Genomic DNA, 25,032 nt, shown 5'->3' with positions numbered 1-25,032 from the left:
GACGGGGTTTCACCATGTTGGCCAGGATGGTCTCGATCTCTTGACCTCATGATCCGCCCACCTCGGCATCCCAAAGTGTTGGGATTACAGGCGTGAGCCACAGCACCCCGCCTGTATTTGGCTTTTCACACTTGTCCTTTCTCCCCCAGTCTCTTCCGCCTTGCCCTTCTTTGGTTCTCTCTGTGTATTGTGAGAAGTCGATGGAGACATGCTCTTTGATTGCCATTGTAATGGAAGAACATTTCTTCTTCTCCTCCAGGAACTCTCCTGATGAATGCAGTGTGGCCAAAGGTGGGAAGATGGTGGGCAGCCCAGACACCGTCGGGATGAACTATGGCAGCTACATGGAGGAGAAGCACATGCCACCCCCAAACATGACCACGAACGAGCGCAGAGTTATCGTGCCAGCAGGTCAGGTGCCCACAGCTTCACTGCCCTCGGCAGATCACAACTTCCCCAAGACTAAGCTGAGCCTCAGGGAGCTCTTCTCCCCCACCTGTGGCATTGATCACATCTCCTTTGTCCAGAGCAGGGCTTGTAAATGGGAGCTGGCAGAGGTCTATGTATGGGGACATGTTCACAGATCGACAGCAAAGCAAGAAAAATACACTTGTATTTAAAAATACAAGTATTTAAAAAATATGTGAGACAGCAATATGTAGCCCCAGCTCTTTATTTTGCCACATAGAGAAAAATACACACACACACTACATATGGAGAGAGACAGAGAGAAAGAGGATGTCCAGGCAAACATGCAGGCTTGCTTGTGCACACACACATATGCACACGTGTGTATATGTCTATGAAAGGTGACCTTTCTAGGGAGGAATTGCCCCTTCTTGGAGATTATTGTTCCAAATATCCTGTCCTTCATGAGGTGCTATTTATGATAGATGATAGACTTGTTTGTTTTTAAAATTCTCTTATCTGGCAAAATAAACATTTGGGAGCCATATATTATATTGCTTTCTTACATGTTCCCTTAAATATTTAAAATTCCAGCTATCACTGGCCTGTAATACAGATTCTAATAACCAGAGTAACTCTTTACCACAAACATAATTCAAAACCAACCCAAAGGAATAGCTCTTGAACTTGAAAGACGTACCAAGAACTTATTTATTTAGCCAAACTAAAGGTAATAGAAAAAATGACTTAAAGCTCCTCAGAGGATACATGCTACGTAAAACCAGAAATATAAGAACAACAGCAACAGTCACCAGTCAGTGAACCCTTACCCTACAGGAGGCATTTGGATAAATGCTTTAGAAACATCATCTCAAGCAATCTTTGCAAATGGGCATCTTTCTCATGATTTCCCTGATGAGGAAGATGAAGTTCAGAGAGGTCCACCAACTTTTCCAAGGGCATTTGGCTAATAAGAGGCCAAGTTAGGACTCAGGCAGGTCTGCCTTACTCCTTTAGTCTCTGCCTGTTGGCATTGGATTAAATCTCAGCTGCTTACAGCAATTTCTGTGGATTCCCTCCTGTTACTCGTTTCAGCCATCTGGTTACCCTGCGGTCCTGCCTCAGGGATTTGAATTTGGCGTCAGCTCAGCCTGAAACCTTTGATTCCAGGTAGTTCCATATCATTTTCCTTCAAGTATCCATGCCAATGTCATGGCCTCAGGGAGGCCGGTCCTGAGCACTTCCGTCTAGAATTGCTCTCGTCTCCACCTGTGACTGCTAGTCTCCTGTTGGCCTGGTTTTTCTTGATTTCATTCATTCCCATCTGCCATTATATTGCATGTTTATGTAAAAGTTTTCTTATTGGCCAGCCATGGTGGCTCACACCTGTAATCCCAGCACTTTGGGAGGCTGAGGCAGGCGGATCATGAGGTCAGGAGTTCAAGGCCAGCCTGGCCAACATGACGAAACCCCGTCTCTACTAAAAATACAAAAATATTAGCCAGGCATGGTGGCAGGTGCGTGTAATCCCAGCTATTTGGGAGGCTGAGGCAGGAGAATCACTTGAACCAGGGAGAGAGAGGTTGCAGTGAGCCAAGATTGTGCCATTGCACTCCAGCCTGGGCGACAAGAGCAAGACTCTGTCTCAAAAAAATTAAAATAAAAAAATAAGAAGTTTTCTTATTATCCTCTTCCCTGAATAGAACGTAAGCCCCACAAAGGCCCTATCTCCAGGGCCAGTTGCAGTGCCTGGTAAGTGGGAGGTGCTCAATGAATATTAAGGGAGGTGGAGAATGGATGAACGGACACCTCACCACTGAGCTGCACTGTACAAGTTACTCCTTGTTGGCATAGTAGCCAAGGGCATGCATGGGTGAAATCTGCACAAACTCAATTCTCCCTTGCTCCTAGGGTCACCTAAATTAATATCTGTGAAGTGTGATAGCAAACAGGTTAGATTCCCTCCATGGTGTGATTTTCCCTTTATCTGAGTTGGATCACGCCCAGTGGGCTTCTGTCACCTTCTAGACAGAAGAGTTCAGGAGTGCAGAGTACTTTGCAAAACATCTGGCCTGGATTTGTATCCTGGGTTTCAGCTTAGATTTGTCACCGTATGACTTTCAGCAAACACGTGAAGCTAGTTCGATGCAGTGGGGTGTGAAAGGGACCATCCTTTGGGGTTGTGCCTGATTTCAAAGCATTTTTTAAGACTTATAGGAGACACTGATGGCAGATTACGAAAAGGAGAAAACTGTCCTTAGTATTTGCTGAAAGGCAGTTGACAGGTACAGAGGCCATGCATTTGGTTTGATCTTGACAATGCACCTGAATGCCTGAGACTGCCTCACTTGCTGCTGTGCCTCGGAACAGGGGGCTGTTCCTGTTGGATGGGAAAAATAGAAACACAAATGTCCCAGGTGCCCACTCCAGATGTGTGGCACATAAGCAAAACTTGGGGGCTGGGATGTGCCTGGAGGAGAGGCAGGAGGGCAGGGGTGTGTTGCCCAGACACTGGCTGGTCATGAACAAAGTAAAGTAGACACCCAAAGGAAGCCCCCTAACCCATCTCACCCTTTGCCCTTCTCCTTAAGAATATAATTTCCTCAAAGGAGACAAAACAAAGTGTTTAGATCTCAAAGATGAGAGAATCCATCTGAGAGGGCCTGCACTGAAGATTCCTTGCTTGATTCCTCATTGAATCACAGACGTAAGAGGTAATGCCTGGTACCATCTTCTAACTGGTGAGGCTGTGTTTCCATGAGGCCATCAATATGCTTTGATGTCATAAATATCCTTTTCAGTAGGGCCAGACTTGAGTCTTTCTACACTGGGAAAGTATTTAGAAAATAAGAGAGATATTTGTGTGGGGAAGAGAACAGAGAATCAACTGAAGTCAGAGCACCCAGGATTTTTTATACATAGTAGGTGCTCATCAAATATTAGCTGGATGGATGCAAGGATAGCTCTGCAAATTGGCTTATAGTAAGCATTGATGTAAAGGCTGTTTCCTTTCTTTGGAGCAAAGTACTCTTCTCTTCAGCTCTTCCCTCCTTCAGTTGCTTCATGCCAGTGTAGGCAGTTATTCAGTTAATAGTGTTTGTAAGAGAGCTAGTTGTGGCTGATTTTGCAAGTTGTGAGTCTTTCAGTTATTGGTCAAGCTTCATGTATGTGTGCTCATACACACACAGAGATGAACACACACACACACACACACACACACACAGCTTCATTGCACAATCTGGACAATTTTCCAATGTGGCCATGAGGTTGCAGGACCTCAGGCAGCTGTACCAGCTGCTGTATCCATCCCCATGGTATCCAGGCACCTCACTAAGGCAGATTTGGGGCACGGAGTACCCCATGTATGCAAAAAGAATTCTCCAGACCTGGTCCTGAGTGGTTCACATAGTCCCTACTACTTAGAGACATTGCTTGGCACTAATGCAAATCACACGGATAGCTGAATGAAAAAAAAAAATCAGTTATTCCTAAACATTTGTACCATCATCAATACATGCTGATGTTTATACACTAGAGATAACAGTGGTCCTAATAAACACTGATGAGAAAATTTGTACTGTATGGAGACTGAGAGATAAAACCACAGAGGAGTTGGGGGGCTTTGTCCATGTTCAGATTGGGTTCTGGTACCTGGAACCCACTTTTGAGAAGTGATTCCCTCAACCCTGGTTTTGAGACTCATGATCTTGAGTTAATAAAGAAGCCCATAAAAAAAGTGTCAAAAAAAAGCCCATAAGAAAGTGTCAACTAGAAAATATCCCTAATGAATAAATGTAGACTGTCACTTGATATATTTACACTGCCTCCTATTTCAGAACAGATTTAAGAAAGCTCACATAGATACATATGAAAGAGCATGGTAGAATCCACTTTTTAAAAATAAAAGAATATGGAGTATGGACTAAAGTAAAAATTGAACAGAGAGAGAAAAACCAGGAGTGAGGTTTACATGCACACGTGTGTGTGTGTGTGTATGTGTATTTTTAATTGCAACTTTTAAATATTGCAGAATTGCAAAAGGTAGGTGTTATTTGGCTTCGAGGTATCATCAGGCAGTATGAAAGGGATAATTCAGTGCCCACAGGATAAAAAGAAAGCAAATGTGAAAAGACAGTCCAGCTATTAATTCTGAGTCTGGAGGAAGATGTGTTCCTCTGTTTGTCCTAAGGAAGATAGGGGCAGTCATGAGCAAAGCGTTCAACCAGTAGCGCCACCAGGCATTCTGGGCAGCCCTGGTTTGTGCCTGTTGTTCTGGCAAGACTGTTGATTGTGCTTCCCAAAGGGTACTAGTTAGGCCATAATTCACATCTCTGGTTTTTATCTATGTATTTGGTGCACGTATCTATAAATCTAGGTGGATCTCTCATAGGGCCGGGCAGTTTCTTACATTGTTGTAGACCCAAGTGTCACTCAGTGAAACCAGTTGTAATAAGAGGGGCCTGACAAGTGCGACATCCCCCATGCTGGTTACATGGCTCTTTTTTGGCCAAGCTTAATTTGGAGGTTGACTAGAACGTGTTTTTCTTTTTCTTTCTTTTTTTTTTTTTGAGACAAAGTCTCTCTCTCTTGTTCCCCAGACTGAATTGCAATGGCAGGATCTCAGCTCGCTGCAACCTCTGCCTCCCAGGTTCAAGTGATTCTCCTGCCTCAGCCTCCTGAGTAGCTGGGATTACAGGCGCCCGCCACCGCGCCAGGCTAATTTTTGTATTTTTAGTAGAGATGGGGTTTCGCCATGTTTGCCAGGCTGGTCTCAAACTCCTGACCTCAGGTGATCTGCCCACCTCGGCCTCCCAAAGTGTTGCGATTACAGGCACGAGCCACCACGCCTGGCCTAGAAAGTGTTTTTCAAAGTATGGTCAGAATCACTTGCATCAAGATTACCTGGAAAATTTATGATTAAAAGTACACATTTCCTGCCAGTCACAGTGGCTTACACCTGTAATCCCAGCACTTTGGGAGGCCAAGGAGTTCAAGACCAGCCTGGACAACATAGTGGGACCCCATCTCTACAAAAAATTTTAACATTAGCCAGGTGTAGTGGCGGTTCCTGTAGTCCCAGCTACTTGGGAGGTTGAGGCAGGAGGATTCTTTGAGCCCAGAAGTTTGAGGCTGCAGTGAACCATGATTGCACCACTCTACTCTCACCAGGAAGCCAGAGTGAGACCCTTTCCCAGACACACACACACACACACACACACACACACACACACACACACACACTTCCAAATGTTCCCAACCTGGGTGTGGGGTTGGAGATTTTACATTATTAACATGCTTATTGTATATGTAATTTTCATGTATAATAAGGTTGAAAAGTTCTAATCTAGACAGAAGATATAAATTTTACTTTAATGGACTTGAATTATTTTTAACAAAGATATGCTTTTTCACTTTTAGAAAAGGCGAGTAGACAAAAAGGAAGGGTAGAAATAACTAACAGTATCGCATTAACATTCCAAAAAAAAATTAAATGAAGAATCACTCGTTGCGCTAGTTACTGTTACTCTTTAGGTGTTGACCATGAACATGGAGATGTGCTAACCAAGTGGCTAACAAAGAGGAAGGCACAGGCTCCATTCACTTCTTAAAAGTTGCAAAATGCTGACCAAAATGCAATAGGACCTCTGGCTTTAGCAGCTTATAGCATTTTGAAAGATTTCTCTTTTTCTGTTTTATTATTATTATTATTTATTTATTTATTTATTTATTTATTTATTTTGAGATGGAGTCTTGCTCTGTTGCCCAGGCTGGAGTGCAATGGTGCGGTCACGGCTCACTGCAACCTCTGTATCCTGGGTTCAAGCAATTCTCCTGCCTCAGCCTCCTGAGTAACTGGGATCTCAGGCGCCTGCCACCACAGCCAGCTAATTTTTGTATTTGTAGTAGAGACGGGGTTTCACCATGTTGGCAAGGCTGGTCTCAAATTCCTGACCTCAGGTGATCCACCCACCTTGGCCTCCCAAAGTGCTGGGATTACAGGCGTGAGCCACCGGGCCTGGCCTCTTTTTCTGTTTTAATTCCCTAAAATAGGTGCTAAAGTGTTGAGCTTTTCAAATGCCTCTGCTTCTATTTTTAAAATAAATCACTTTCAGCATAGACCCTTGCGATAATCAGTAATCTCAGAGATAAGAGTAGCCACATTCTTCTCTTCACTGTATCTCTTCACTTTCTTCATTATTAATTAATTCATTAAACTCTTACTATGTTCCATTTACCGTGAATAAAACTCTAATGAGATTTAAAATCACCTTTTCTTGCCCACCAAACACGTGTGGCTGAAGCTACAAGATTTGTGTCTTACTCAGACCCCCGTGCTAGGACCTTTCTATTCCATTAGAAAGTGTTCATTGAGTTCCCATTACTCTTAATCACTGAGGAGATGACCGAAGGCTGTCAGAAGTAGCTAAGACCCACCCATGTGGGGTGAGTAGTTTTTGACAGACAGAAGAAGGTGTGATTGAGAGCTCAAAAGAGTGACTCAGACCAGTGTTTCAGAACATGTGAAGAATGGAGATTGGTATGACAGGACGAATCAAAAACAGCTTCATTTATACCCATGATGATGTGATTTCGAAAGCCCTTTGCAGCCTCTGCTGTTTTCCTCTGCCACATCCGCAACTCACGCGCTGCCTTTTCACCACCCGGTGTCCTTGTCCCTGCGGTTCCCTCTCTGGAATGCTCTTCCTCATTCTTCCAGACGTCTTCGAAATCCGCCCTGTCAAGGGAGCCATGCTTGATCCTCTGGCAAATTAATCACTCCTCTTATGACATCTTACCAATTCTTTTGTTATCACACTTCATTTTGTTTCATATTGTATTCTCAAATGCATGTATATACTTACTTAAATATGGATATTCTGCAAAGGATTTGAGATGCTGTGTGCACTAAACTACTGATGGGCATGTGCCCAAACGACTTATCAAATAGAAATTAGGAATCAGTGCTAAGGCAGTTAAAAATACAAATGAGAAGCCAAGAGCATGTGAGGGAAGAATGCAGCCATTTTGACCACATGCTTGCCCAAGATGCTATACTTAAGTTTCTAGTATGGCTTTGAGCTTCCTGGCAGCCAAAATGAAAAGAGTTATTTGGGGAAATAATTTTTCCTTTCAAAAAAGAAGTTTCACAGGGAAGGCAATGTTTATCATAGTGTAGAATCCTAAAAGAAGGATCCCTTTTGGGGCCACTGGGGCCACAAACCTGACCATCGACCATCTTCCTGCCACAGTTGCAGCACTGCATTTCAACAGCCTATTTCTTGTGACATCTTCTATGAGCGCTGAGTTACATTAGAGAATAGCTTAGCACAGGTAGAGGACAGACACCCAGCATGAGTCTTTGGCAGTCTGGTTTCATGTAAAGAAGGGATCTTGAGTTCTCAGAGTGGTAGAGGACTGCATAGTTTTCACATGATCCTCCCTAAATATTGACATTCCCCCACTGGGCTTTGAAAGCCAGTGAATAACAAGTAATAGAACATACCCTCCGACCAAGCCCTGATGGCTGATACATTATGTTTCCAATCCTCTTAGCGTGAGTTATTTATAAGCTTGTCTGTTCTATTAGATTGTAAGTTTAGTGAGGTGGTGATCATGTTTTTTGTGTTCTCAATCACCAGACAACACAGCCAGCACTTGGATTCTGTGAGGAGGAGAGTAAATGTGATTTATCAAGTTAATGATAATCTAGATCTAACTCGTGGGAATCGCAGACTCTGCAGGGGTTGCAGGATTCTTGGTGGTCTAAGTTCAGTCTTCCTTTAAACATGAGAAAACCAAGACTGAGAGAGGTCAAATGACTTTCCCAGGGACACTTGCACAACTGGGTGATAACAGAGCCTATTCTCAGGCCTAGAACTTGTTGGTGAAATGACTTGTGTCTTCATCTTTCTTTGTTACATCCCTGAACACACCCGAGGATCTCTTCCGCTCTGTTGATACGATGGGACATGCTTCTTTAATCTTCTGTTTAAATTCCTGCTATGCTCAAACAACTAAATAACAAAACCCACTAAAATAGAAATGCTAACATCAAAGTTTATTATGTGTATTTTAAAGTTATCAGCTGAATAGTGGTTGAGGAAACCACCATTGGGTTAAATGTGAGGCTAAAATGAAGTCATTTTTTTTAAAAAGCAACGACAGCTACTATCTATTGATATGCAATGTTGTCAGGCACTTGGACACGCACTTGGTAGAAAAGGTATTATCTCATTTAAATCGTGCGACCACCCTATGATGTAGGTACTCATTATCATTCTCACTTGACAGTAAAGAAACTAAAACTAGAAACGCTAAGAGAGTTGCCAAAGATGTCACAGCCAATCATTTGAAGAGCCAGGATTCAAACCCAGTTCTTTTTGACTCCAGAGTCTGGGTTCTTCTTCCTAAGCTGCGCTGACAAAAATACCCAGGGGAGAACACAGGAATGGGATGAGAGAATATGTTTGTTAAATTGTTGTAGACATTCTGCAACAGCCTTTTCAAATAAGACTTAAGTAAATAAAGAAGGTGGAGAGGGAATTTTGCAAAATAATCTACTGTGTTGCCCAGGGCTAATTTTTACATTTCTACAGTGCTAATGATGTTATCTGTTTTTCTTGAAAGTCAAAGAAAAGAATGGAATTGAAGACAGATTTAGCATGAGCAGCTGGGTAGGTGTTAATGAATATACAAAAAAAAATGTTTAAAATAGGTGATTTCAGTTTGGTTCATCCTGTGTTTAAGATGCTTCTGGGACACCTGCCAGGCAGTGTGGTGGGCCTAGAGCTCAGGATGGAAAGTCCTTTATCGGGAGTCACAGCACTTGAGTTCTAAACTCTGCCATGTACTAACTGTGGGATCTGGGAAGCTACTTAATCTTGCTGTTTCTCAGGTTTTTCATCACCAAAATATGGATGATAATAATTCCTACTTCATGTGGTGCTATATGGATTAAATATAGCAATATGTGTGACATGCTTAAACAGTACCTGGGATAAAAAGTGCAGTTCTTCTGTTTATATTTGGGTCTGGCATCTGTGAGAGCGCCCTGGGGACTCAAGATATAGACTGGCAGAAACAGCTGCCTGTTACAGGTTAAATTGTGCCTCCCTCACAAGATATGCTGAAGTCCTAACCCCCAGTTCCTTAGAATGTGACCTTTTTTGGAAATAGAGGTTTTGCAGATTTAATCAAGTTAAGATGAGGTCATTAGGGTGAGCCTAATAAAATGACTGGTGTCCTTACACAAAGGAGAAATTTGGACATAGATACACACAGAGGGAAGATGATATGGAAACAGAGGGAGAACTCCATGTGAAGACAGGCAGAGGTTGGACCGATGCAACTGCAAGCAATGGAACATTCAATTGCTGGACAGCACCAGAAGCTAGAAGAGCCAAGTACAGATTTTATCCACAGTCTCGGATGGAGCAAGGCCTTGCTGATATCTTGATTTCAGACTTTGATCCTCCAGAACTATTAGACGATGAATTTCTGTTGTTTCTAAGCCACACATTTTGTGGTACTTGGTTACGGCAGCCCTAGGAAAATAATACAGCATGCATGTTGTAGTTCAAACATGAGAGCAAATAAGAATGCCCAAAGGTATAGATGGAGAGAGGAGAGGGGTAGGACAAGGATGAAACTCTGGGGTTAGCAACATTTAAAGAGAAGACAAAGAAAGAAAACCCAGGCAGGGAGGAACGTTTATGTGGAACAAGCCATTGCATTTCTAAAACATGATGAGCACACGCAATGCTGTCATGGAATAACTAACGGGAGGCAACAACAACAAAAGAAAACAAAGAACAATAACGATCATTATCCAAAAACAAGATGATTGGTTGAGAATGGTTTCATCCAGAGAAATAAATCAGTGTGTCAAAATGACAAAGCTATGTTTAGAGCCTAACAAGAATAATTTAGTCATGTATTTTAAAATAAAATACACAGAATTGTAGATTCTCAAACAAGTAGAGGACAGGCACTCTTTCTTGCCATTTTTGAATCTTTCATAGAGGATTATACAATTCGTATAAGTAATTTTTGACAATTGATTAATTAATAAATGAATGAAGTAAAGCATAACATGAGTTAGGATGATGGCTGCATTAAAAATGAAAACTATTCAAAGTAAATAGGTAAAAAGTATGCAGAGAGGGCTCTTGGTTCTAGTAAAATAGAGAGGTTACTATAAAATGACCTGAAAAACATTCCTTTTGCAAAACACCTGGAATTGCTGCATAGAGTTTAATATCCTTTTAAATGCACAGCTGAACTGGGAAGAAAGTCAATGAACTCCTTAGGGACTAAAATAAGGAAAAAAGTGAGAATAGAGCATAGCAGCACATTCTTATGTGACACCTGGTTGTCCTAGGTTGCTATAATGCAGAGATTTGGGTTTTAAAGGTCAACTAGGGGCAAGGAATGAAATCTTGAGCTTGCACAAAGCAGGGAATTGGAACTGAGCCTGTCATTACCCAAGTCCCCACTCCATACACACAACAGTGTGTGCCAGGAACTCTAAGGCTGAGAAATTAATACAGAAAAATGGTCATGGGCTAGTGATAATCTGGGAAACCTGGCAGAAGTAAATACGAAATCTTCATGGAGAGACATGTCTTCAACCTACGCTGTACAGAATTCCTGCAGATAGAGACCCACTAAAGATGACTCTGTCACCCGCAAATTACAAAAAAATAGCTGAAGAGAGATCTCTCCCAACCAAGATTTAACAGAAACAACGAACGTGATTAAACCCTCAAGAAGGTTAAATAATTAAAGTATTAGATAAAGAGTATAAAATAAATAAACTTTTTAAATATTAAGGAAGAACATAAGGAGTCAAAAAGAGAGTTTGTTGCTAATTGAACCTCACTTCAGATAATAACAAAAGATTTAATTTAAAAAATGGATCCTAGAAGAAGGGAGTGAGATACAGGAAGGAAATGGGAGCAATGAAATTGATTAAGGTGAGGGTAGATCTAGAAAGAAATGGCTGTAAAATGACAACCACAGCCTCCTAAGTAGGGAGTAGAAAATTCAGTGGAGTAAAAATGTGAGGGAACATTGTCATGTAAAATCAGAGATGGATGATTCAAGTATAAGCTTTCTAAATTACTGGTGATTAAACTTAGATTTTGTTTAAAGATTAACAAGAAAGAGAACTAGAATGTCAAAGAGCCAAACCAATACAGAAACAAAGAAAAAAAGTGAATGAAAAAAAGTAGATCAATCTGATTAGACACTTGGCAAGGAGAAATAGAGAATGGACTAAGAAAGTTTAACATAAAGCGCAAAATAAGATGGTAAAAATCAGATAGATCGGTAATAATAAGTGTAGATAGACCAAATTTGCCATTAAAGACAGAGAGTGATAGACTAGACTAAAAAATACTCCACAATCAGTTATGGGTTGTTTACAAAAACGTCTTGCACAAACAAAGATTGAGAGTTGACAGAATAAGATACACTAGTCAAAATTGAATTTTAAAAAAGCTGACAAAAATAGAAATAGAAAGCAGACAAAATATACTTTCAGGCAGAAAGCATAACTGGAGATAATTGAGGGTCATTGCATAGTGAAAAAAGGCTAAATTCATGAAAAATATATAATAATGATAAACTTATATGTACCTAACAACATAGCCTTGAAATATGTAATGAACTGCAAAAAGAAATAGTCAAGTCCAATTTAGTGAGATATTTTAATTTGCATTTCTCAGTAATTGATAGGTCAGTGACATTAAAATCAAATATACCTTACCAAGAGTTTTTTTTCTAGAACTCTGTACTCCCAAATTAGAGAATATGCATTTCTTAAGCAATCAAGGAACATTTATAAAAATTGACCATGCACTAGGCTGCCAAAAGAGTAACAAACCAGAACTTTTTAAAAAGCTAATTTCAGCTGGGCACGGTGGCTCACACCTGCAATCCCAGCACTTTGGGAGGCTGAGGTGGGTGGATCACCTAAGGTCAGGAGTTCCAGATCAGCCTGGACAACATGGTGAAACCCCATCTCTATTAAAAATACAAAAATTAGCTGGGGATGGTGGCGGGTGCCTGTAATCCCAGCTACTCGGGAGGCTGAGGCAGTTGAACCCAGGAGGCAGAGATTGCAGTGAGCCCAGATCATGCCACTGCTCTAGGTCATGAGACTAGGTGACAGAGCAAGACACCATCTCAAAAAAATAAAATAAAATAAAATAAAATGTTAATTTCATATAGACTCTATTCATTGGCCAACGTGCAATAAAATTAGAAATCAATACCAAAACAATAAATGAACTCTACATATAAGTTAGAAATTTAAAAGGCTCAGAAACAGTCTTGAGGTAGGCTCTTTATTTGAGATCAAATTTCCATTTGTGATGGAATGAATCATTGCCCAAATTTAAGCCAGTTCTCTCTATTGGACCTGCTTTATAAATGTAACTTCTGTCCTCCTGAGGATGCAAGATGTTAAATCTTATTTTTGCAGGCCTGTGAGTGTCTTGGACAGCAGATTGGCTGACTTGCCCAGGGCCTGGATTTATAAACAAACACCTCACTAGGCTTGTGATATGGCTTAGAGGTACATTTTAGTTTTTATTTTTTGATGTTTTTTTCATAACCAAGAGTAATTTTTTTCTTTTGGGAAGCCAATATTTTACATTGATATTATTTAAGAAAAATAACATTCAGGACTTTCATTATCACCAGTTTGGCTTTTATTTAATCTTACTTTATTCATTTCTCTAGCGGGGCCTCTGAAATAGGATGTTTGCCTGTGTGAGGCATTTTGTTTCACAAAGGCACAGTATGTCTTTGGCAATGCAGTACCCCTTTGCCTGATTTAAATATCTACTCAATATTTTCCTGGCAACAGTGGAACTCTACTAGGTCAGAATCCTGTTTCATGGAAATATTTTTTTAAATGTCAGCCTTCCTCCCTCCCTCCCACTGCTTATACCCCAACTCCCACTCCACATACAGAGTACATTAACAGTACAACTCCAGAACTCTGTGTGTAATGGTTTACTTTTATTTATTTTTTAAATTCCAATTTACCAAAGTAGATTTCATAATAACCATGTAACTTAAGATACGAATAAGAGGCTTCAGAGAGTGATGGCTTCTGTTTAGCCTGTGCCATGACAGTTTACCATTTTGTTGTGCATGAAATGTAGAATGATGACACAGATATTTTCAAAACAATTGGAATGGAAGGCTGCAAATGAACAACTTATCTTCAGTGGCTTATGATTCATCTGACAGAAGCACCTCCGAAAGTTTCTTAAAATAAAATTATAAATTGGACTTTTGTGTCTTAATGAGGAGGCTGCCCCTGTGATAACAGATTTTGTTCTTATTCCATTTTAGCAGAGTTTGCAATGCAAAATCAAGTGTGTGGATGCATTCTTTTTTTGCAGTATGTTATTGTTGGCAAAGTGCTTTCACATCCATTATCTCATTTACTTTTCTATTCCCCTAACATTTCATTTAATTACCCACAGAAAAATATAAAACAAATTCCAGAGAGGTTGACATTTACTTCTAGTAAATAGTTAAATAAGAATCCCAATGTGGGTATTTGGATTCCCAATAAAGCCTTTTATTTTCATCACCAAGTTTTCTGTGATTGGTGTTATTTAAGATTTTAAAAAATTTCTTAGAAATTTTCAATTACTCTGAAATCTCTAGAAATGAAAATCCAACCTTGTTAGGAAGACTCAAGGGCCTTGTTGATCTGAGCCCAACTTTCATCCCCATTCTCATATGTTGCTGTGCTCTCTCTGAAATCCTCCACTGCAGCCACATCAGATTTCTCCCTTTTTCTTAAACATGTCAGATGAGGCTGGGCTAAGTGGTTCCCCTAAACCAAAGAGCTTCTCTCTACTTCTGTCAAAATCCTCGCTGTTAATCCAAGCTCACTCTCCTGGTAAGCTTTTCCCATTTTTCCTGGTTGGTGCTACCTCTCTGCACTTCCACTTCCTCCTTGGATCACGGAGTCTTTTTTTTTTTTTTTTTTTTTTTTTTTGAGACGGAGTTTTCCTCTTGTTGCCCAGGCTTCTGGAGTGCAATGGCGCAATCTTGGCTTATCACAACCTCTGCCTCCTGGATTCAAGCAATTCTCCTGCCTCAGCCTCCTGAGTAGATGGGATTACAGGCATGCGCCACCACGCCCAGCTAATTTTGTATTTTTAGTAGAGATGAGGTTTCTCCATGTTGGTCAGGCTGGTCTCAAACCCTTGACCTCAGGTGATCCACCCGCCTTGCCCTCCCGAAGTGCTGGGATTACAGGTGTGAACCACCACGCCCGGCCTGATCACGGAGACTTAGTTCTGCTTTGTGGTTGTGGTCATAGCTGCCTCTCTCAGTGGATCCTTAGTGTTTCTCTTGGTCTTGGACACTTTGGAATCTCCATAGTACTGGTGCATATAGCCATATGCACAATGCTTAATGACTTTTACTTGAATTAAATCTATCTTAGTCCTTATCCTATTCAAGTCATTTCTCAGGTCTTGAAATTCTCCACATTGTTTTACAGAAGAGAAAAATGAGGTCCAGTTATAAAATTAAATGACAGGTTCCAAACACGCTGCTACCTGGAGGCAAGAGGTGTTCCTACCTAGGGCAGAAGGTCGCACCTAAACGTAGGCAAAGGTGATGCCTCGGCTGGGGCTTATGCTGTAGTCCCCTCCCCTTCCTCCTACACATGTGTGGTTGGGGTCAAGAAAGGAGGAAGACAGGCCTGCTGAATCTCATAGGAACTCGTGAGCCCCTTTCTTTGATTCCTGACGTGACAGAAGCCATAAAGCTTTGCTGAGATACCATGAACTGTGGAGGAGACTAGAGAGACTACTGGGGCTCTCCATGGAGTTAAAAGGTTAGGGCCAAAACCTGACAGCCTGGACCCAGTGCACTGACCTGAACTCTAAAAACCATCATCTATAGCTGCAGCATCATTGCCTGGCCAAAGTAGTGGAGGTGGAGTTCAGTGTGAGCAGAGACTAGGTCTTCAGTCTTGTTATCACTTCACTGCCCAGAGATTTGTTAAGTGTTTCCTCTGTGAGAGCATCTAGGACAGATGCCCAAAGGAGGTGGTGAGTGTAGGTGAGGGCACAAGAAGGTGCTAGTCCTTCATGCTGTGGGTGGCATGTGGCACAGGCATGGAGGCACTGGCTCAGGAAATGTAGGGTGGGGGGGAATGGTTGGGAATGACACCCATGGAACAAAGGACTGTGTGCTTCACGCTGGGGAATCCGGGCTTTTCCCCCTGCAAACTATCCTCTATTGCAACACCTCCGGAGTGGGTCCAGGAGAGTGGTGCGAATGCACAGGAGAAAAGGAATGCCCTCATTTCTTCTACCAAGTGGCCATGTTTTGTTTTCACCATTGTTTGCTTAGAAATTTATAGGGCAGAGGTATGGAGATCAAATGCTAAAAGGATGTGGGAGTGTTCTGACTTCGTGTAATTTTACACTTTTCAGATGAAGCAATCTATATTAACAAAATATAAAAGAAATTGAAACTAACTTTTTATACTCTTGACAGCAATTTTATAAAAATACTTTCACATATATACTATATATAGGTAGTATATATAGCATATATGTAAGTATATATTTTATATATATTATATATTTTATTATTTTATAAAAATATTTTTATAAAGTATTTTAGTAGTTTTATTTTTTATACTTTTTATAAAATGCTTTGCATAGTTTCATTTTTTTAACTTTTCTTTTTGTTTTTTTACTTTTATTTTTTATACTTTTAAAAAATACTTTTTATAAAGTATTTAAAGTATTTTATAAAAATACTTTCACATATATTATATATAGGTGGTATATATAGTATATATATAATATACATTAAATATATATATTTATATATACCCTTTGTAGGACCATGTTTTGGTTTTGAAAAATAGAGAATACATTTTTTATAAATAATTTGTAACCCAAGTATTCCATATTTATTATAGAAAAATGAGAAAATATAGTTTAGTGAAAAAGACAAATCTAAAATTCCCCATCTCCTTTCCCTCAGTGACAACAGTTCACATTTTGCTGTATCTCCCTCTGAATTTCTTTCTCTGCAGATATTTATATATCTTTGCAAAATACAATGATATCATAATAATATTTTGAAACTTTAAAATGCAATCTACTTTGAACATTTTATCATATCAGTAAATATATTTCAACAGTGTAATTTTTAGTCTCTAAATATCACAGGAACATTCCTAAATGCATTACAAAACTAGTTCTCTTTTGCTGGACATTTAGGGTGTTTCCAATGTTTTGCTATTATAAACAACACTACAAGGAACATCCTTGACGATAAATCATTGCACACATCCTCTATTATTTCCTTAGGATAAATATCTAGAAATGGAATTTTTAAGCCAGGGAATCTGCACATATTTAAAGACGTTTGATTGTATTGTTGTGTTGTATTGTTGTATCGTATTGTTGTGTTGTTCGTCAGAAAGGTTGTAGTAATTTATACTCATATAGGCAGAACTCCGGAACTCCAGAACAGCCTTTTACCAACTCAAACTGAGACTTGTAGAGATAAGTACAATACAGGTTGAGGACTTTGTCTCTGGGGTCTTGCACCTGATTCCCTTAAAGGAAAACTGAATGGGCCATGATAACCCTTGGCTTGATGAGCGAAACCAATTAAGGGGTACGCCAAGGGATAATAGAGAGATTAAACTTCTCCTTTCACCATTTTAACACGAACCTAGTGGCTTTCAGACAATATGTTTATGTGTCATTTTGAGAATATCCGGTTCCACCATTTAGAGAAGAAAGTCTATTCCCAGAATGAACTTATTTCTAGGAAGTACAGTTGTTACATTAAAAAAAAAAATAGTCCTCCCATTTTGTTAAAAGCAAAGCAAAACAAAACAAAAAGGTGGGTTTCGCTAACATCAAAGGGTGGAACTTATAGGGAATGACTTGGGTAGGATGGGGGGTCTTCTCTCTGTGAGGGCTGAGCAAACTATCCTCTGCACAGAACCGAAGATAAAGATAACTTGCCCTAAGACCTCAGTATGATCCATTTTTGTAGAAAGAGGAATTCTGACATGTCATGAAAAAAGAAACACTTTATCTCTGAAAGCCAAATTCTCAGCCAATGACGAAGAGTCATCTGAACTTCAGTGAACTGGATAACATTAACCTTCCATATCTACGTTCAGTTTTCACAGACTAACAACATGTTTCCAAGTGTTTGGATGACAAATAAATATGTACACTTTTCTGTCATCACTGCCGTTGGAGTTTTTGTTGATATTCTCTCTGTAGCAAAACCAGAGTTCCCTTTAGTTTTCAGGTTCTGCGCACTGATTTTTTTTTTTTTTTTTGAGATGGAGTCTCGCTCTGTCACTCAGGCTGGAGTGCGGTGGCCTGATCTTGGCTCACTGCAAGCTCCACCTCCCGGGTTCATGCCATTCTCCTGCCTCAGCCTCCCAAGCAGCTGAGACTACAGGCGCCCGCCACCACGCCCGGCTAATTTTTTTTTTTTGTATTTTTAGTAGAGACAGGGTTTCACCATGTTAGCCAGGATGGTCTCGATCTCCTGACCTCGAGATCCACCCGCCTCAGCCTCCCAAAGTGCTGGAATTACAGGCGTGAGCCACCGCGCCCGGCCTGCGCACTGATTTTTAAGTGAGAATGTGGGTGTTTAAATATTGGTAGACATCCAATGCTAGCTGGTCAAGTTGAAGATGGATGTGCCCTGTAACTCAGAAATCCCGTATCTAGGTACTCAGCCAAGGCCAGCGTGTCCCCAAGTTTCATGTGAAAATGTAGATTCTGGTTCAGCAGGTCTGGGTGGGGCCTGAGAGTCAGCAGTTCTAATTAGCTCCCAGGTGATGCTGATGCTGCCCGTTTGGAGGACCACGCTTGGAATAGTGAGGCCCAGAGAAGATGATCTGAACCTTGGCTGCTCATTAGAGTCACCTGGGGGAGCTCTTATCAACTGTGATGCCCAACTGCCCTCCAGCCTAATTGGAACAGACTCTCCCAGGGGAGACCAGGCATCGCTAGTTTTTCAGTCTCCCCAGGTGATTCCAACAAGGACCCCAGGCTGTGGACCAGTGTGGACTCATTCACGCATACGCAGGGAGATGGACAGGGGATGTTCACTAAATAAATTGAGACTATTCACATGGGGGAGGCCTGAGAGCTGCTTAATGATTGAGTATATCTTTGTGGATTAACTTGGCTACATCTTGAAATTATAACATTGAGTGCCAGTAGCAAATCAGATATCGTCTATGTTAACTTTAAAAACACAAAACAATAAATGTGGTTTAAATGGTAAAAATATTAAAATATGTATAGGAATGATACATGTACTAACTTCAGGATAGTGGTTACTTCTAACCACTGGCTACTAACTTCAGGATAGGTGTTTGCAGTAGGAGAATGGAATGGGAAGCGTAGGTTCTACTGGACCTGCAATAATTTCTTTCTTCTATGTAGCTGAAGGGAAGAAAGGGAGGGAGAAGCGAAGGAAGGAAGAGAGAAAGAGGCAGAGGAAGAGAGCTCTGGGTGTATGACTGGCTGGCTGTTTCTCACTATTATTATGGTTTACCTCTGTAAACCTAAAAATGTATTGCAGCAGCATACTACATGCTCCATTCTTAAGTAGCCTAAAATATTAGTGGGACCAAACAAACAAGGATCTGAAAGTGTTAGCTAAAATGTGACTCCCACACCTGACTTTCATTCAAGAGGATTGAAACATCCTGGCATGCCTGACCCCCAAGGGCTTGTCTGGGGAACTGAGATCTGTGCTCTTAGTTTACAGGTGGGACAGACACAGAAAGGAGACATAGCTGCCCACAGCAAGGTCCAGAAAGTGGAGAAATGGTGGCATTAGAACTCAGGGCTCCAACTCCCTGCCCATGTGTCTCTAAGGGCTCGGGGCCCAAGGGAGCACCTGCCCCATTTACCACACTCTGAAGACCCTACCACTGAGGGTGTTTACCACAGGACATCCCGGCTGGCGTTTCTGTTGGAGATCACCTGCTCCTTCTCCCCAGGGCCCTGCTCTCCCTGTCCCATAGGTAGCAGTGGAGTGTGACGACGTGGCCTGCATCCTGTGGGGTATTTGTGCTCGCCATAGCCAGCTGTGGAATGCAAAAACCACTCACCAACCCCACTCCTGCAGGTGCTGGTTAATTGCAAAACCAAACACCCTGCAGGAAAAGTCTGGAACTGACAGCTCTCTGTGAGGAACGCTGGCTCATAAGAGGGGCTAGAGTCTTGGTGTATCTATGTTTCATTTCCGATTCTGTGGTCAGTATTTTTCAGTATTTTGCATAAATACTGTTATTATTATTTTGTTGTTGTTGTGATCTGTAATTAGCACCTTCCTGATATGTGTTGCTTACTCTTATTTCCATATAAATATACCAGTAGTTTTCTAAGGAAAGGAAGTTTCCTCTTATTCTTACTCATTTTAAAATGAATAAATAAAATTGAACATAAATGAGAAAAAAGAATTTTTAAAATCTTATGCCTACAGGAAACTTTAGATTGAGCAAAAAAGAGGGTATGTGATGTGAATAATCCCAAGATTCCAGAACTATTCACTTTAAAGACAATGATCTATGGATGTGAGGCAGCTTTTGTCTTTCCCCCAAGATGTTCTCCTGGGTAGCCAGGGAGGCTGGCTGGAGGCTGTGCTTGTGGAAGGCAGCTGGTCAGAAATCCCACGTGGATGGGGATCTGCCCCAAGATGCAGATCCCTGGCTTCAGGAATTGACTGAATGTGTTCCCACCCCTTTCAGATCCTACGCTATGGAGTACAGACCATGTGCGGCAGTGGCTGGAGTGGGCGGTGAAAGAATATGGCCTTCCAGATGTCAACATCTTGTTATTCCAGAACATCGATGGGAAGGAACTGTGCAAGATGACCAAGGACGACTTCCAGAGGCTCACCCCCAGCTACAATGCCGACATCCTTCTCTCACATCTCCACTACCTCAGAGAGAGTAAGCTCCCCCTTCCTCCAAGGATAGATGGCTGTGGCTATGGTTCTTATGACCTGAGCTTCAGAGGGTTCTAACAGGTGTGCCGACAGCATCCTCCTGCCCTCACCCAGTTCCCATTGGGAATCCGAGGGAACCACACGCTTGGTATGTGATGACTTAGGGGAACAACATCCTGGCCACATCACCTGATGAGAAGTAGTCAGCGCTCTCAGGAGAAGCCAAAATTCATTTCCACACTCAGCTGCCTCCTCCAGGGTCCTGCGACCAAGAAGATGGAATGTCAAAGGGAAAGGAAGCGTTAACTGGTCACACATTAGTTAAGTCTCCATGATACCCCAAATCGAAATAGAATCATTAAGGCTTCTCTTTCATAGGAATTAGGGGGATTATTCTCCCTAAAGCTACATGAAGCCCCACTTTATATTCTAACCTGAGCACAGAACAAGGGAAGTTTTCACTTTGTATCATGTGATTCGGCTTAACCTGACAGAAAGGGATGGCATGTTGGCATGAATCCAGAATGTTTGCTGCATGCTTTAATTTCTACAACGTCCAGCATGGTAAGAAGGAAGTAGTGTGACAGACAGTGAGGTGGATAAATTCTCCTCCATTGCTTTGCCTGGCATCCCAACCACTTCTTCCCTGAATTAAAGACGGGCCCCCATGTGGGTTTTAACATGCTAACAAGTAGCAGGTTGATGGAAATAGTTATAAGCTGTCCGTGATGTTAGTGTGGGAGTGGGGGAACGGTTTTCTTTCTTTCTTTCTTTTTCTTTTTTTTGTAAGAAAGGTAATTCTCTCTCTCTTTTTTTTTTTCATTTTGATGTCGCTTTTTGTTTTGTTTTGTAGCTCCTCTTCCACATTTGACTTCAGATGATGTTGATAAAGCCTTACAAAACTCTCCACGGTTAATGCATGCTAGAAACACAGGTAATGCTGGCCCCGCCCCTGCCTCCCAGCAAGAGCGTAGGGTCTTATGTACAGGTTGCATGCTTTCATGGGAAACCAGTCAGCACGTGTCAGGAAGACAGAACGCAGGTAGATGATTCAGAATACTTTCCGATACTTAGGATGTACCACAGCCTAAAGGAAGGTGAAGCCCTTTGGTTTTCGGAGCGCTTCCCAAGCACCCCACTGTGATTATCAAAGGGTTCCTTTTTAACCAGGAGACGTGCAGAATTTGCCTTTAGCCATAACTTTAGCTCACATTTGCCGGATTACAGTCTTCTTCTGGTAGTCCCAATATATTCGCTGTGCTGACTCTGTAGACACTAAAAGCATGTTCAATATAAAAGGGCCCTTAGCAGCCTCCTTTAATTTTTTCCATTTTTATTCCTAAAGAAATATTTGCTAGGATAAGTTGGAATTTTCTTTTTCCTTTCCAATAAACTTTTAGGCTATTTGATTTGTTTTCCTATAGACTTTGTGTGTTTGCAAAAGGCAGGAGGGAATTTCTGTAACATTTTGAGAGCTTTTGTTCAGAGGGAACTGTGCTGTAATTTTGGAGAATATGAAATTAGTCACTAACCAAATGCCTGTTTTCTATCTCTAACCATTGACTCTACATTTGACTTATTTATGTATTTATTTTGCCTGAGCCTAAGTAGGGTTTAACACTGTGCCTCATCCTGGCTAACCTTCCTCCCTCACCCCCCGCTCACAGCAGAGGCTGGGTTTTCTGTGGATGAATGTGTTCCTGGTTCACATCCATCTGCTCCTTCCTAATGGAGAGAGTTCCGGAAGCATGGCTACCGGCTGCTCACCCCACTCTGTTAGCTGCAGGGACCCTCCACAATCACTCGGGCTAGGGAGGGAGACAGGAAGTGCCAGGAAGCCTTGCAAGTCAGCCAGTTAACTCAGGATCAGCCCTCACATAGAAATACAGCTATTTTCCCAATATTTACCATTTTATTTTGAAATATAAAATGTGAGTGAGTCCCGATTTGAGTATTATAATGAAATTGCTCATTTATCATGGTCTTCTATATTCAACACATTGTCTTTTTAATCTGAAGTTTTAAAAAACCTGCTTTGAGTTGGTAGTACACTTTTTCAATAATTTTGGTTGCACACATCAGCCTGTTAGTGACCTTGTGGCCAGAAATAACAGATAACTTAGAGGAAGTTACTTCCCCTTCTTAGGAAACACCTTTGAGCTATGCACATTTTCTGATAATTTCACATTGATTTAGGAATTCTTTAACCATTGAGTGAAAGTTTCAAAAAAAGCTCCAAATGTATTAATTTTGCTATTGTTAAACACAGAAGCAACCAATGAACAGGACAACAAATTCCAAATGGACTGAACTGTGAAAGGAAATTTTCTCAGCTAACAACATGAGTTTTGGTCAAAAGAGAGAAAGGGAAAACGCATTTGAATAGAGATGTGAATTAATTATTAATAAAATCCATATACTCTTAGGCTAAATACTTATAATTGCTTGATACTACTTTCCAAGAGCTTTGTAAAATATATTATGGGTTTTTATACAAGTTGAAAAATAACACATGTACCAAATAATTTTTTAATAAAATGAGATTGCCCAGCGGGAAGTGGGATTGAGGGGGACACAGATAGGGCTTCATCAAGAAGCTATAAAATCAAAACGCTTTATAGCAAATGGGGCACAGGAGTACACCAAGGCTCCAAGTGTCACTTCCATCTTGAGAATCTGACATGTGCACCTGTCCGTTTCTCCGGAGCTCTGCTAAGGCAGGTTTGAGGAGATCTCTTCCCTTTGTTGTCACAGGGAAAAGTAGATTTGGCGCTGATGTTGAGATCGACAACCACAACAAAAGACCTTCACATGTTTGTCTTTCCTTTTGTCTGCAGGGGGTGCAGCTTTTATTTTCCCAAATACTTCAGTATATCCTGAAGCTACGCAAAGAATTACAACTAGGCCAGGTACGAAAACACCCCTGTGTGATCTCTTCATTGAGAGACATCCCAGATGTCCTGCTGAGATCTGTGCCCTAAGTCACGTGATACAAAGAGAGCTGATCCCGGAGCTGAAGACAGTCCCAGACAGTCTTATTCTGCCTCTGTTGATTTGGAGACTAAATCCACTCAAACCATTTCATTCAAAGACCACACTAAAGGAATTAAGAGCAGATTAGCCCTTTAACTAGCTCTTCAGAAAGACAGATGGGCAAAGAAGGCATCCTGGATGCCTGGCAGTTAGGAATAGGCCGACTTTTGAACTAACAGAAGGATCTGTCCCTCCTCGGGGGAAGAGCACAAAACAAGGACACTCCCCAGATTCACAGTGACCGATTATCAGTATGTCACAAGAAGCCAGTCTTGCAGAGCAGAAGCATGCAACCAGTAGTATTTACATCTGAATCTTACTGCCTGTCTTCCAGATGATTTAATTAGGTAATTAATTTATATGCTATTCATGCAAAAATAAACATCTATCAAGTGCCCATTAGTGCCAAGCGTGATGTTAGACTCTGGGAATATAAAGATGAACCAGGCTTCAGTAAGCTTCCTGTCTTCAGAAAGTTCACTTCTTCATTCAGCTTGGCTTGTCCATTTGCTGAGTGCCTCCTCTGTGCCAGCCACGGATGGTATGACGGTGAACAAGCCAAAATGTTTTGCCTCCAGTTCTAGATGTTTCAGTATAGTGACCTAGAGGCAGAGAGACAGATATGTACACATAAATGTTTTCCCTAATGTGATAGATTTTATGGTAGAGGCACCACTTCTAGCAATACAGGCTGTAGGAGCAGGAGTGGGGAGGAACTCAATCCCCCATGAAAGGCATAAAGATGCTTTCCAGAGGAATGGCCACGTGGCAAAGGGGAATTAGATGTTTGCCAGACGAATAATGAGCAGGGAGAGAGGGCATTTCCCAGAAGGGTATAGCTTGCCTTAAGCATTTGTCCCCTCCCTGGGACTTAGATCAGCCCGATAAGCTAGGTATCATTGTACCAGCCTCACAGCTGATGACATCGTGTTCAGGGTGGTGGGATGGTTTCTCCATATTCATACATGCTTCCAGAATTCATGTTAAACTCAGGCGACTCCTCTTTCACCTCTATCACATATCCAGAATACACAAGTCTCAGTTTGAACAGGTTCAAGATCTAGGCTTGGCAACTACTCTTTCTTTCTGATGAGAAAGACTGGGGGCCCAGGGAGCTAAAGAGAATGAATGAGGAAGCTTCTCAGGCTGTTCAAGTACTGACACTACCCTGGTTACTGCCTAGTGACTTCAGGCTGGCAATTTTCTCTTCTCTAACGTCAGAGAAAAAGTTTGCTCTCTTGCTCCTGGGAAGCATGATGGAAAAGCTTAGCTAAGAGGTACTAAGAGGTAGTAAGTCATCTCTGTCATGTAAGAGATTTCACAGGCCATTGAAACATGGGCAAGACCCAGTGTCTAGAGCCTACAAGACTGGTCCTAAAGAAATCCACCACGTGTATTGCAAGTGGACAATAGAAATTCATGTTGACTCAAGCTCTAGAGGTTTTGTAATTCTGTGAGCATTTAAAAAATATTTCCATATATACTTAAAAAAATAAAAACTATTTCCAAAACATTTGGCTGGGGTTTTAAAAAATTTTTTACTTTTTACTTTTGTATTTGTTTGTTTATATTAAGACATCTCATAGGTGC

The 25,032-nt window shown here is 41.2% G+C and overlaps 1 protein-coding gene across 11 annotated transcripts in view; it reads left to right on the top strand.

The window, feature by feature from the left end:
* Window positions 1-25,032, top strand: part of ERG (ETS transcription factor ERG) — a 281,869-nt gene that overhangs the window by 239,971 nt on the left and 16,866 nt on the right. For 6 of the 11 annotated variants that reach the window (XM_063659911.1, XM_063659914.1, XM_063659910.1 and 3 more), the window contains 4 exons: window positions 260-411; window positions 20,210-20,413; window positions 21,263-21,343; window positions 23,247-23,318. In XM_063659911.1, coding sequence (XP_063515981.1) covers window positions 260-411; window positions 20,210-20,413; window positions 21,263-21,343; window positions 23,247-23,318 — 509 coding nt within the window. The remainder of the gene's footprint in view (window positions 1-259; window positions 412-20,209; window positions 20,414-21,262; window positions 21,344-23,246; window positions 23,319-25,032) is intronic. The other 5 variants (XM_063659916.1, XM_063659915.1, XM_054468843.2 and 2 more) reach the window with 3 other exon arrangements.

Source organism: Pongo pygmaeus, chromosome 22 (assembly GCF_028885625.2).
Source record: "Pongo pygmaeus isolate AG05252 chromosome 22, NHGRI_mPonPyg2-v2.0_pri, whole genome shotgun sequence".
NCBI lineage: Eukaryota > Metazoa > Chordata > Mammalia > Primates > Hominidae > Pongo > Pongo pygmaeus.
The sequence above is the reverse complement of the archived record's forward strand: the minus strand, read 5'-3'. Positions and strand labels throughout refer to the sequence as shown.